Source organism: Mustela erminea, chromosome 3, assembly GCF_009829155.1.
Source record: "Mustela erminea isolate mMusErm1 chromosome 3, mMusErm1.Pri, whole genome shotgun sequence".
NCBI classification, from domain to species: Eukaryota; Metazoa; Chordata; class Mammalia; order Carnivora; family Mustelidae; genus Mustela; species Mustela erminea.
Window position 1 is genome coordinate 91,651,182 of NC_045616.1, and position 12,454 is coordinate 91,663,635.

The 12,454-nt window shown below is 51.5% G+C and overlaps 1 protein-coding gene across 4 annotated transcripts in view; it reads right to left on the minus strand.

The window, feature by feature from the left end:
• Positions 1-259: 259 nt before the first annotated feature.
• The window catches only part of CATSPER3 (cation channel sperm associated 3), a 30,761-nt gene continuing 18,566 nt past the window's right edge, over positions 260-12,454 (minus strand). For 2 of the 4 annotated variants that reach the window (XM_032336677.1, XM_032336678.1), the window contains exons 3-8: positions 8,389-8,628; positions 3,954-4,136; positions 3,141-3,281; positions 2,674-2,793; positions 1,649-1,806; positions 260-710 (exon numbers count right to left, since the gene is read on the minus strand). In XM_032336677.1, the coding sequence (XP_032192568.1) occupies positions 605-710; positions 1,649-1,806; positions 2,674-2,793; positions 3,141-3,281; positions 3,954-4,136; positions 8,389-8,628 (948 nt within the window). In that variant the 3' untranslated portion in view covers positions 260-604. The remainder of the gene's footprint in view (positions 711-1,648; positions 1,807-2,673; positions 2,794-3,140; positions 3,282-3,953; positions 4,137-8,388; positions 8,629-12,454) is intronic. The other 2 variants (XM_032336680.1, XM_032336679.1) reach the window with 2 other exon arrangements.

Sequence of the window (12,454 nt, forward strand, 5' to 3'; positions counted from 1 at the left end):
CACCCACTGAGGGATCACAACCACCATGAGCCTAGAGAAAAACAGAGCCAACTTCCAACAAGGGTCGTCACAGGAGTAGGTGCATAGAGAGAAATGCTACTCTTCCTGCTGTGGGGCACCCACAAAGAGCCACCCTCTTTGGTGGTGGCTCTTTGTGGGTGCCCCACAGCAGGAAGAGTAGCATTTCTCTCTATGCACCTACTTTGAGAAGTTCCAAGATCACTGGGGCTGCACCAGCTCAAAGGAGCCATTATACATGTAGGGGGCTACTGGAGGCCCTTCTTGGTCTGGGGTCCTCCGATGGCTTTCCCAGGAGCCCAATGAGTCCTTGCTGCTGAGGTCAAGAGAGGAGAGAGGCAGTGTGGCCCCTGGATGAGCTGTCTGGCCAAGGGCAAGTCCTGAGCATCCTCTCCCCACCCCCCCAGGCCGAGGGGGGAGCAGACCGGGCAATTGGACTTTATGGGCGCCTACCGGGACCCAACCCCCTGCGGCAGGGCAGTACCATGAGCTTAAGCAACTCAGAGAGGGCAGTTCAAAAAGCCTTTGTTGAACGAGGGCCTGTCACAGCCTGTAAGACCCCTTGGTGTCTCGATGCCCACGTCCCCTATGTCTCTTCAGAGTTTTCGGAGGTCTGGGACCGTTTCTTCTGCGGCAAGTCTTCGAGCATCAGGCTCAATACGTGTGCGATCTCGTAGTACAGCTCCTGAAGCCTGGAGGTAGGGCCAGGGGGGAGGGCCTGGGCTTGGGGTGGGCTCCATGCCCCTTGAGCCCCCCCACCCCACCGCATGCCCACCCCCGGGATTCCCCTGCCTGGTCGTTGTGGGTGCAGGGAAGAGCAAGGGCTGTAGAGGCCAGATCGGGCCAACTGGTCCAGGTCCACTGCTCAACCCATGACCTCCGAGTAAAGTATTTCAGTACATATGTCAGGTTGGAGACACCAGATCCTGGGCTGTAAATGAGGTGACTACGGGGCAGTGACCAGACACTGCCTGGCCCACTCTTAAGCCAAACGTGGAGGTTCCCTGACCCCCTCCTTTGAGTTCCTCCAGGCCATGAAGCCCTCCAGGGGGCTTCTGTCATGAAGCCAGCCTACTGGTGCCCGTCCTCACTCAAGAGCTCACCATGACTCCCTAGCAGCTGTGCCCCCGCCTTTCTGCTCAGTGATGGCCAGGTTTCCTTCCAGCTAATGCACACAGAGCACAGCCCTGGGCTGGGCCAAGTCAAAGCCTCACACACTGCTTTTGTAGCATTGGCTCTTGTGTGACAGGTGGAAAAGGGGCAGAGACGTCCCCAGAGTCACAAAGAAATGTCATGGCATCACCAGGCCAGGAGCCTGAGCTCTTGCCTTGCTAACTTCTGGAAAGGTGGTGGTGAGGAAGGCCCTGAAGAGTCCAGGGCCCAGCACTGCAGGGCCAGTGAGAGCAGGCTGGGGAGGGCCAGGGAAGCAGGGGCCTCTGAGCCACAGGCCTATGTACACATGGGGGTCAGCAGCCCCAGGAAGGGCTGCAGTTCAGCCACTCGTAGACAGAGCAGCGTCCCCTTGCTTTCCCAAGGCACCTGCCGTGCCCCACCCCGCCCCCCGGAGGAAGTTTAGGGACTAGGAGAGGCCCCATCTCCCAGGATCAGGGGCAGTGGGGCAGGTACTGACTTGTAGATCGTAGCGTCCTGGTTGTCCAGAGTGGACAAGTAGACATCGATGAAGGGCAGGCTGGTGCCGAAATCATCCAGGACCATGGGGTCAGTGTGCTGCAGGGTCCTCTTGAAGTTCTCCACGAGCTCACTGAAACTTTTGTAGTCAGCATTTTTCTAGAGAGGATAGCATAAAGAGGGCAGTGAAGAGGAAGGCACAGGGATCCTTCACGAGGGGCCCAGGCATAGGCCTGACCCCAGCCCCAGGAGAGACCCTGCGCCGAATCACAGCTTCAGCTGGACTCCCTCCAAGTCTCAGCCCCCTGACCACAGCAGCCTCGTGAGCCACCATCACTGACATGAGGACAGGTGACACAGAAAGGAACCAGTGAGAGCCTGAGCATGGCTCGGCGTGGTCTCACCCTGCCCTGCACAAACTCAGGCACAGTCAAGACAAGCAGATGACTCCAGCTCAGAGAAGGGGCTCAGGAGGGATGCACTGGCTGCATGGGGGAGGGGAGGGGGAACAGGGGTTCAGGACCCAGCAGAGCACTCAGTGCCCGGCCTGAGGAGGTCAGAGAGCTTAGGCTGAAAAAAGAAGGCTTGCCCCCAGGGTTTCACAGGCATACCCCTCTTGACGGAAGATCTCCAGCCTGCTGTGCTCATCCTAGTTCCACCTGAGAAAAACCGAAGTTGAGGAGCACCTGTCAGGACCTCCATGGCCTTGCCCAATGCAGTGGATTGGCCCCCTATGGCTGCCCAGCGGCTAGGGGCCTCTGTAACAAGAGCATTCCAGACAGAGGGCCTGGCAGTGGAGTTGTGCCAGGAAGAAGGGAGAAACGATATCTATAGTCCTCAACTCCCTGAGAGGTCCAGAGAGATACAAAAATACAGAGAATAAAGCCCAACTGTGGAAAACACAGGGCATCAGAACCTGCCCTCCCTAAGACCGGAGAGGGCTGACAGCACCTGCTGCCTGCATGGGCCCCAAGGCCCCCTTTGTCCATGGGCCTGCCCCCCACCCCCAGCCTGGCGACAGCCTACCTGCATCTGCATCAGCCTGCTGACCTCTTCCTGCTGCCGCCTCAGAATCACCTGCTTCTCTCCCATGAGCGCCATGTGCCTCTCGGCCATCAGGTCCAGCTTGAACTTCTTAAAGGAGGCCTAGAGAGGGGGGAAAAAGGGGGAAGATACAGGCTCTCACCACACACCCACCCACCCCGTCTTTCTTCTTCCCTAGACTCGTGTGGCTCCTCAGCAAGGGTGACACCATACAGGGCCGGCCCCTAACTCAAGCTGCTGTCCACAGCTGCAAGGACTCCTCAGGCCCCTGTCCTGCTGACCACCAGCACGAGGCAGGGAGATGCCCTGGCCCAGGGAGAAGAGCAGGACTGGGCAAGGGAGGGCCCACGGAACCCCCTCCCCACGCACCCCCACCCCGGAAATGGGGGCCTGTGGCTCTGCCTGCCACGAGAGCGCCAACCCGGCCATCCTGATGAGTGCAGCCTCACCTCAGTGTGAATGATCATCACACCCACGAACATACTGAGGAAGATGAAGGTGGCAAGCAAGATGAAGATGATGGTGAACGTCCGGCTGAGAGCCAAGTTGCGATTGTCCAACTGCTCCTGCAGGTCTGTCCAGCCATCGACCTGCGTGGGCAAGGCATGGTGTGCCGAGTGCCAAGGCCCCACGGGGAAGGCCTCCCCATTCCCTGGGCTACAGCAGCCCTGGCCCCACTGAGGATGCGGCTGGCTCTGCCTTCACATCAGCCCCACACCACCAGCCCCAGCCAATGACCCTGGTCTATGCATGGTGGCTGGGGACGCAAGGCTCCATGGGGTACAGACGCTACTAGCCAAGGTGCCCTGGGGGCTCTTTTCCCAAAGGCCTCCCATCCTTCCAGGAAATACACTGCCTCTCTACAAGGCCCTCCTATGCAAAGACCCCAGAGTCTACCCTTCTGGACTTGGGCACTGCAGACCGATTTTGGGTGGAGTTGTGACAGCCTAGTCCCAGAAAGGCTATGTGACATGGCTTTCATTTCTAAAGTAAACTTGATCCAAATGAATTATCTTTTGAGAACTCCTTGAAAGTTTTTATAACCCTGTGGGTCAAATGGGAATGCTTTAGGGAGCCACAAGATCAGAGAGAGGAATGGACCCCTGGCCAGGGCCCTGGCATCTGCTTAGCTCTGGAAGGCCAGCCCAGCTAAGTACCTGAACATGAGGACGATCCCATGTGAGGCCCAAGCTGTCCACACACCCACACCAGCTGGCACCCCCTTCCTAAGGCCACTTCCCCAACCCCTGTTCCCACAGTACCGTGGCCAAGCTGAAGAGAGTGAAGAAGGCCACAGCCAGGTTCCCCCAGTTATTCAGGTCACCCCTGTCTGGAGTTCCAAATAGGCAGAAGCCCAAGATAGCGAAGATGAACATGAGGACGAAGAACAGGATGAGCACGGAGGCCACGATGTAGGCTGTCTGCCCCACGGCAGTGATGAGGGTCTGCAAGGCAGAGGCACAGGGGCTAGGCCAGGCTGCCAGGCTGAGTGGGGCTCAGCGGACAGGTCCAGTCTGCCCAGACCCCAGCTGGTCCCAGCATCCAGTGCCAGGCCCCATAAAGGGATGGATGGATATATGGATGGATAGATAGATGGGTAAATGGATGGATGGACAGACGGATGGGTAGGTGGATGGATGGGTGGATGGGTAGATGGGTAGATGGATGAATGGATGGATGGGTGGATGGGTGGGTAGGTGGATGGGTGGGTGGGTGGATAGATGGACAGGTAGTGGATGGATGGATGGACAGACGGACGGGTGGGTGAATGGATGGATGGATGGGTGGGTGGGTAGGTGGGTGGGTGGATGGATGGGTGGGTGGGGATGGGTGGGTACATGGGTAGATGGATGGGTGGGTGGATGGATGGGTAGATGGATGGACAGGTGGATGAATGGGAACTGTACCCAGACTGAGGGCTGGACCAATCCAGTAGTGCTTGAGCAGTACCTGACCTCTGCCCTCAGTCCCCCATGGGCAGATGGTCCTCAGGCCTGGGTGTCTCCCCATCAGCACCACTAGCAACCCCACTTGAGTCCCAGCCTGCCTCTGTGGTCATCCCAAGTTGTCCCACTCTGCCTCTCAGCTAAGAGCCAGCCCTGTATGCTCTCCCAAGCACAGAAGGAAAGGGGAGCTACCCTGGGAGTGGGAATGATGAAGGCTCAGAGGGATATTGCTTCTTGTTCTTTCTGGGTCCTACTCCACAGACAGGTCTCCATCCCATGACCTCAGTCTTCCTCTAGAAAGTGCTCATATGTCTTGCCTCTCACTGTGTTCACCACTCCTGGGGAGCACAGCATATGGCTCTTCATCATTCATTCTCCACACCCCAGTCTTGCATATGCTTGGTGCTCAAGACATGGTCACCTCCCTAGATGCTGCCCCAGACATTATTTCAAGGCAAGTGGGCATTATCACTTGTCATGTTTTGAGATGAGGAAGCAAAGGCTCAGAAAAGCAAAAATTGTTGGCCAATACAGTGGCAGAGCTAGGACCAACTCCCAAGCCCTTTGCCGTGTAGCTCTTCACCTACCAAGGCCCCCCCTTGCAGGTCAAGAAGCTGTTTACTGGCTTCACACTAGGAATGGAGGCACTTGAGAGAGCTGCGCCCCGGGACAGTGAAGTGTTAGTCTGGGGTAACTTGGGAAGCAGAAAGACAAGGGGAGAGCCCTGGCGCTGCCTTCCACATGGACTGGCTGGATAGCCGCCTACAGAGGGGAACACATCCCTCTACTTAGGAGAAGAAAATCAGTGTCTGGGATTAATTCCAGAGGCGAGATGTACAAAACTGCCTCCCTCCCTGTGAGACAGAGACAGAGCTTCTTCCCCAAGAACTACTTAAAAAGGGAAGAGACAAGATCTCGTGAGAAATGCTGCCCTGGGATATAGTCCACAGAAGAGGCCTGCCCAAGCCCAGATGTGTGGAGAGTGAGGCGCTCCAGGGAGCAGGAGACCAGCACCGGGAGGCTGTCACCAACCCCCAGCCTCTTTGTCCCTTAACTCCTTCATCCCCATTGACCCCTACACCACTTTCGGCTCCTGCTCCCTTGGTGCCCAACACCTGCAAAAAGTAGCCATGCTTCCAACTGTCTGACTGTCCCTCGGTCTGACTTGCCTATCACCCAGCATCCACCTCCCAGGGACCTCTCGTCTTTTCTGTCCACCTGCCTTACCACCATCCCTACCAGCCACAGACTCCAGTGCCTGGCACCTCTGATGCTCCCTTCCCCCGCTCCTAGGACACATTATAGGGTCTATTTCTAGCCTACAAATAAGGGGAGCCACTCTCGGGTTTGAAAGGAAGGCTGCCGTGATTTGAGGTACCCTTTGAAGACTCTCCCCAGCAAGTGCTCACCATCACTTGGCGTCAGGGAACTACAAATCAAAACTACAATGAGATACCACCTCACGCCAGTCAGAATGGCTAAAATTAACCAGTCAAGAAACGACAGGTGTTGGTGAGGATGCGGAGAAAGGGGAACCCTCCTACACTGTTGGTGGGAATGCAAGCTGGCGCAGCCACTCTGGAAAACAGCGTGGAGCCTCCTCATAAAGTTGAAAATAGAGCTAACCCTAGGACCCAGCAATCGCACTACTGGGTATTTACTCTAAAGATACAAACGTAGTGATCCCAAGGGGCGTGTGCACCCGAATGTTTATAGCAGCAATGTCCACAATAGCCAAACTACGGAAAGAGCCTAGATGTCCATCAACAGGTGAATGGATAAAGAAGAGGTGGTATATATATGCGATGGAATACTATGCAGCCATCAAAAGAAATGAAATCTTGTCATTTGCAATGACGTGGATGGAACTAGAGTGTATTACGCTAAGCGAAATAAGTCAATCAGAGAAAGACAATTATCATATGATCTCCTTGATATGAGGAATTTGAGAAACAAGATACAAGGGGAAAAGTGAAATGAGTCAAAACCAGAGAGGGAGACAAACCAAAAGAGACTTTTAATCTCAGAAAATAAACTGAGGGTTGCTGGAGGGGAGCAGGGTGGGAGGGATGGGGTGGCTGCATGACGGACATTGGAAGGGTATGTGCTATGGTGAGTGCTGTGAATTATGTAAGACTGATGAATCACAGACCTGTACACCTGAAGCAAATAATACATTCTACGTTAATTGAAAAATTAAAATTTAAAAAAAAGATTCTCGGCCAGCTGGTGGGGGGGCATTTTTGCCCCAGGGCTATCTAAGGAGTGTGGGAAGCCAGCGCAGGAATCCTGACAAAGTTGGGTGGTGATGGAGAAAAGATGAGGACTGGTCATGAACTACATAGCAGGTCACGCGATAGGACTTTGAGACAGAGACGTCAATGCTGACACTCAAATTTACAACCTGGCTGTTATGTAACGACACAACACAGAAGGATGGGCCAGGGTCTGGGGATGTGAGGGTGGGGGAAAGCGATGACATACAGCTCAGATGGCCTGGGTTTGAGGAGCACGAGAGACGTCCAGAAGGCCATGCATCTGAAGGTCAGAGAGAAGCGTGGGCAGGTGATGATCCCTGAAATGTAGGAAAGATCACCCAAGAGGGTACGCAGAGTGGGGTGCAGGTGAGAAGAACGTGGGGTACAGTCTTGAGAAAACAGCATGCACCCAAAACGTTAAGCTCAAGAGGCTGGAGGAACCCCAAGAAAGGGCAGTGATGGGGTGCCAGTGGGACTGGCCAGGGGACCTGGTGACGAGGAGGTTGCTGACTACCTCAGAGAGGCCAGTTCCTATGGAGGGAAGAAGCCAGGGTACAAATGACAAGTAAGGAAGTGGGGAGTAGCAGTTACGCCCCCCTCTCTCCAGGAGTCTCACCATGAAGGGGAAGGCAGGAGGCCTGTTTGGGAGGTGCTCCAGGGGCCAAGTGACCACATGAGAGCATACAATGAATGAACGGGGGTCTGTGCCAAGGGGAACTCTTCAATGCAGTCTTCGTCTTGTCCCCCAGGCCTGGGGCTGCTAAGTATAGGGCCCAGGTTCCAGACAGACGCCCGGCTGGGCAATCTCTCAGCAAAAGAGGCCAACACATACCCAAGCTGGTCAAATGCAGCCAAGGCCGCCCCTTCCTGGAGAAGCACGGACACGGGGCACAGAGCCACGGCAAACATACTGTGCCTGGGATGGATGCTTCAGGGCAGGCTGGGTCAGCTATGAAACCTTCCAAGCCAAACAAAGACTGGTCACCCCATGACTTCTAGCAGGAGCCCCATTCCTGGAGCAGCCTGAACAAAGTAATGCTACTATTTCCGTCAGGAGAAGCAGCAGATTTTTAGCTGTATGGGGAAAGCACACAATTGGAATTGAGTGGCTCATGCCACCAAGGCGCCAGAGACTCCTGGGAATGCAGCTCGAAGGGCCTGTACCGTAAGCAAGTTTGTCCCTTTGGTAGCATGGGAGAAAGGAAAAGTTAGCGTGGCCTCTGGAGTCAGCCACACCTTTCAAATCTCGGTTGTGATATTTAACTGCTGCGTGACCGTGGGTCTCGATTTCTTCGCCTGTAACACAGAGCTAAGGACACTCTTCCGCAGTTGTTTTAGAATGAAATGAGGTAACATGGGTGAGGAGCGACCTGCCCTACAGTAGGGCTCCATAACCGGATGGTCGGGGGAGACGGATTATTTCCTCGGGGGCTGGTGGGCAGACAGGCCCCACGGCCGGCGCTTCCAGCCCACGGCAGCCCCAGGTCACTCACCCGGATGCCACGGCTGTAGGTGATGAGCTTGAGGATGCGCAGGGACTGCATGCCGTCAGCAATGTTGAGGTAGGGGTAGTGCTTGCCCTTGAATCTGTGCAGCCCGTAGGGGATGAAGATAGTGACGATAATGATGACATCCAGCAGGTTGTAGCCGTCCTTCCAGTAGTTGATGGGGTCCACATAGAGCTTCATGCAGAACTCGGAGCTATAGATGGACACAAAGATCAGCTCGGAGACCTGTGGGGGGTGGGGTGCCGAAGATCAGAGGGTCAGGCCAAGTGGCAGAGCCCCATCGTCCCTCCCTCTCCCTGCAGGAGGGGCCCAACCAGCTGTGTGCATCTCGGCAGACGGAGGGTACGCCTCGGTCAACCACGTGACAGGGAAACCCAGGCAGAGCTGCAGGCACACAGCAGACACACGGTGGGCCCTATTCTCTTCCCGTTCTGCAGCTTCCCTCCCTGCAGCCCGAAACTGGGGCTAGGTCACACCCAGGGGGCTTGAGAACGACAGACTGACTGGAAGACAGAATGACCACCTAGACCCCAGTCTAAGTCAACTGGGCATGTGAGGCAACCTGAATGTAAGCTTTCCCAAAGAAAAGATCCCAAGAGTTTTCTGGCCAACCTGAATTTCCAAACTTTCAGGAACAGAGATGAAATACTCAAATATCTATTAATATTTATCCATTCATCACAAATACTGAAAATCAGTTAATTGTTTTAGAACAGCAAAATATTCTGCTTTTTTCCCACTTCTATACTTTATGAAATAACCTTATTCAAATTCTTCTCATGCATCTACAACCCCAGTGGCTTTGATTTTACCAAAAGGTGCTTCCTGAGTGATCTTTTTCCTTATTATCAAAACACAACAACGAATTAGACAGAAAATATTCAGCCCCCAGGAAGCATATGATCTAGTAGAGGGAGACAGAAATGAAGGCTCAAACAAATACGGAAATAATATGACCCCAGTTGGGTAGGAAGGGGAGTGAAGGAAACAGCCAAAGGAGATGAAAGGGCTGGTTGCGTTGGGGGAGAGTCGTGGCAGCTATTTTAGAAAAGGTGGTGAGTGGAGGCCTTGGAAAGGAGCCGTGCTAAAATCTGGGGCAAAGTTCCCAAACAGCAAGTACAAGGGCCTTCAGGTGAGAAAGGGTTTGCTCAAAGAACAGCAAGATCCACGTGGCTAGAACAGAAAGGGGTGAGGAGGGTGGGAGATGCCATTGAAGGGGCAGGCCACAGAGGGTAGGCCTGGTGAGAGCTTTGAATTTTAACCTCCACCTTGGAGGATTCTGAGCAAGGGAGTGATAATTTATATTTTTAAGAGATCTCCATGGAAAAGCGACTAGTGCGGAGCTGATGAGAAGGGTGAGTGGGGTGGGGGGGGGGGGTGCTTAGGGAGGAAGAATCAGAGAACAGGAGTTCTCTCTAGCTAGTTACCCAGCTAGAGGGGAGGTTAGACCGGACTGGACTGGGGATGGTGTGGAATCAAAGGGAAGAGGGAAAAGTCTGTCTTTTGTAGGCTGCCAAGTCAGGACTTGCTGCTGGAGCTCGGAGTGCACAGGGAAGACAGGAGGCCAGGGAAGATTCTAGGGCTTGAGACAGAGCAACTGGGTCAGCAGTGATGCTTTCCCTGGGATGAGTTTGGGATGCACTGAAATGGGCTGGAGAGAGTTTCTGGAGAGAAACAGGAAGGCTTTTGAGATAGAGCACCTTTTAAATATATGTCAGATACTGCCACTGGAAGATGTAACTGAGGCCACAACTATCCATTCCGATAATATTAGGGCAGCTGGGATTATTTGTCCTGCCTACTTATGTTTGTGGCCCCCTAACTGGCAACTATTTATATACATTGTTATTTTTTAACTACTACCTAATATTTAAGATACACAAAAAGACATAAAGAATATAATGAACAGCCACACACTACCACCCAGCTTAAGAAATAAAATATTATTACCATTGCAGGCAGCCTCCTGTGTAGCCCTCAGGGACCATATGTATCCCCAAAAGTACATGGCATTCTTTTGCATTTTTTTAGACATCACAACAAACAGCATAATGTTACACTGAAGTGCTCTTGGCAATTTGTTGAGTTTTTTCCATTTAAAATTATGTTGGAACACCTGAGTGGCTCAGTCAGTTAAGCATCTGACTCTTGATTTGAGCTCAGGTCATGATCTTAGAGTTGTGAGATCAAGGACCCCCTCATACACACACACACACACACACACACACACGCACTCACTCTCTCTCTCCCGAAAATGAATAATTTTTTTAAAGATTATATTTATTTATTTGAGAGAGAGAGAGAGATAGCACAAGCAAGGAGAAGGAGAAACAGGCCACCACACTGAGCAGGAAGCCTGACACAGACTCAATCCCAGGACCCTGGGATCATGACCTGAGCCAAAGGCAGACACTTAAATGACTCAGCCACTCAAGTGCCCCTAAAATGGATAAAGCTCTCTAAAAATAAATAACACTATGAGATTCATCTATGTTGATATGTGTAAAACTAGTTTATGCAAAACCTAGTGGTTTTACTACTATGTAGCGATACCACTCGTGAAAATACTGTATTTATCTAGTTACCCATTGGGGATATTTGGCTTGTTGGTAAATTTTACTATTGCAACAGCACAACAGTACAAAAAGGGTGAGTAATTGGTATATATCACATATATATTTACACATATCCATGTGTAAAGCTTCCCTTGGGTACAGACCCAGGAGTGGAATTAGGGAGTTGTAAGGTAAGAGCACCTTCAACGTGACTGCAAGGTGAGAAGTGTTTTAACTTTTAATCCCACAATGTTCCTACTGCTTCACGTGCTTACCAATGATTCCCTCTGTGGAACTTCTCCATTTTTATCAGTCTGATGAATATACAATGGTATCTTTTTATGTAATTTCTATAATTAATGAAGCTGGACACCTTTTTATACACTTAATTGTAACTGCCTGTTTCTTATCTTTTGCCAAATTCTCAGCTGGATTGTTTTGTTTTTTTCTTAGTGGTCTGCAAAAGAATGAATTTTTCCAGATATTTTGAATCTTGATTCTTTACCTGTTAGATGTGTTGCAAATATCTTCTCCTCCGCTGACTTATATTTTCACATTTTCAATGATCTTTTGATGAACAGAAGTTTAAAATCTTAATGGAATCAAAGGAACCAAACTGTTTTTTCATGACTTACGCAGTTTGTTTTTCATGACTTACAGAGTTTGTATTTTAAGAAACCATCCCCTCCTGAGATTGTGTAAATATTCTATATTTTCTCTAAACATTTTGAAGTGTCACTTTTCAGGTTGGGTCTTTAACCCAGTCGTGTCTGCCATGAAGCAGAGATCCAGTAACATGCTCTCTCCATACCTACGACCAATGGTCCCAGTATTGTTTCCTGCAGAAGGTGCCCTTTTGGCACCAGCCCACAGGGCCCCCCGACAGGTGCAGGGTCTCTGTCCAGACCAGGATCTGTTTCCCTCTTGCCTGTTGCGCTGGCCTCTACCCTGCCTTCATTACGAAAGCCCTACAGTCTGCTTATCTGGTTAAGTCTAGCCTTCTCTCCCCTTTAAACTTTCAAAGTCATCTCGTTTGCTTTTTCTCTTTCATTCTTTTCCCTAAATTTTAGCATCAGCTAAACCTTCACATATTTGAATTATTTTCTCCTAAAAGATCACACAAATCTGGGGCGTCGGGAGGGCTCAGTTGGTTAAGTGTCTGCCTTTACCTCAAGTCATGATCCTGGTGTCCTGGGATCAAGCCCCATGCTGGAATCCCTGCTCAGCGGGGAGTCTGCTTCTCCCTCTGTCCTTCCCCCTTCTTGTGCTCTTGCTTGCTGTCTTTCCCTCAAATAAATAAAATCTTTTTAAAAAATCCACATCTTTTTTTGATTTATTAGATTTTATTAAATCTTTTGTCAAAGTACTTTTCATATTCCATTAGAAGTGCTGTTTTATAACTGATATATTAAATGTAATTAATTTTATTTATTAATCATATAACCAGCAAACTTGCTGGGCTTTATAATAACTTTATTAATTAGCATTAACTTTAT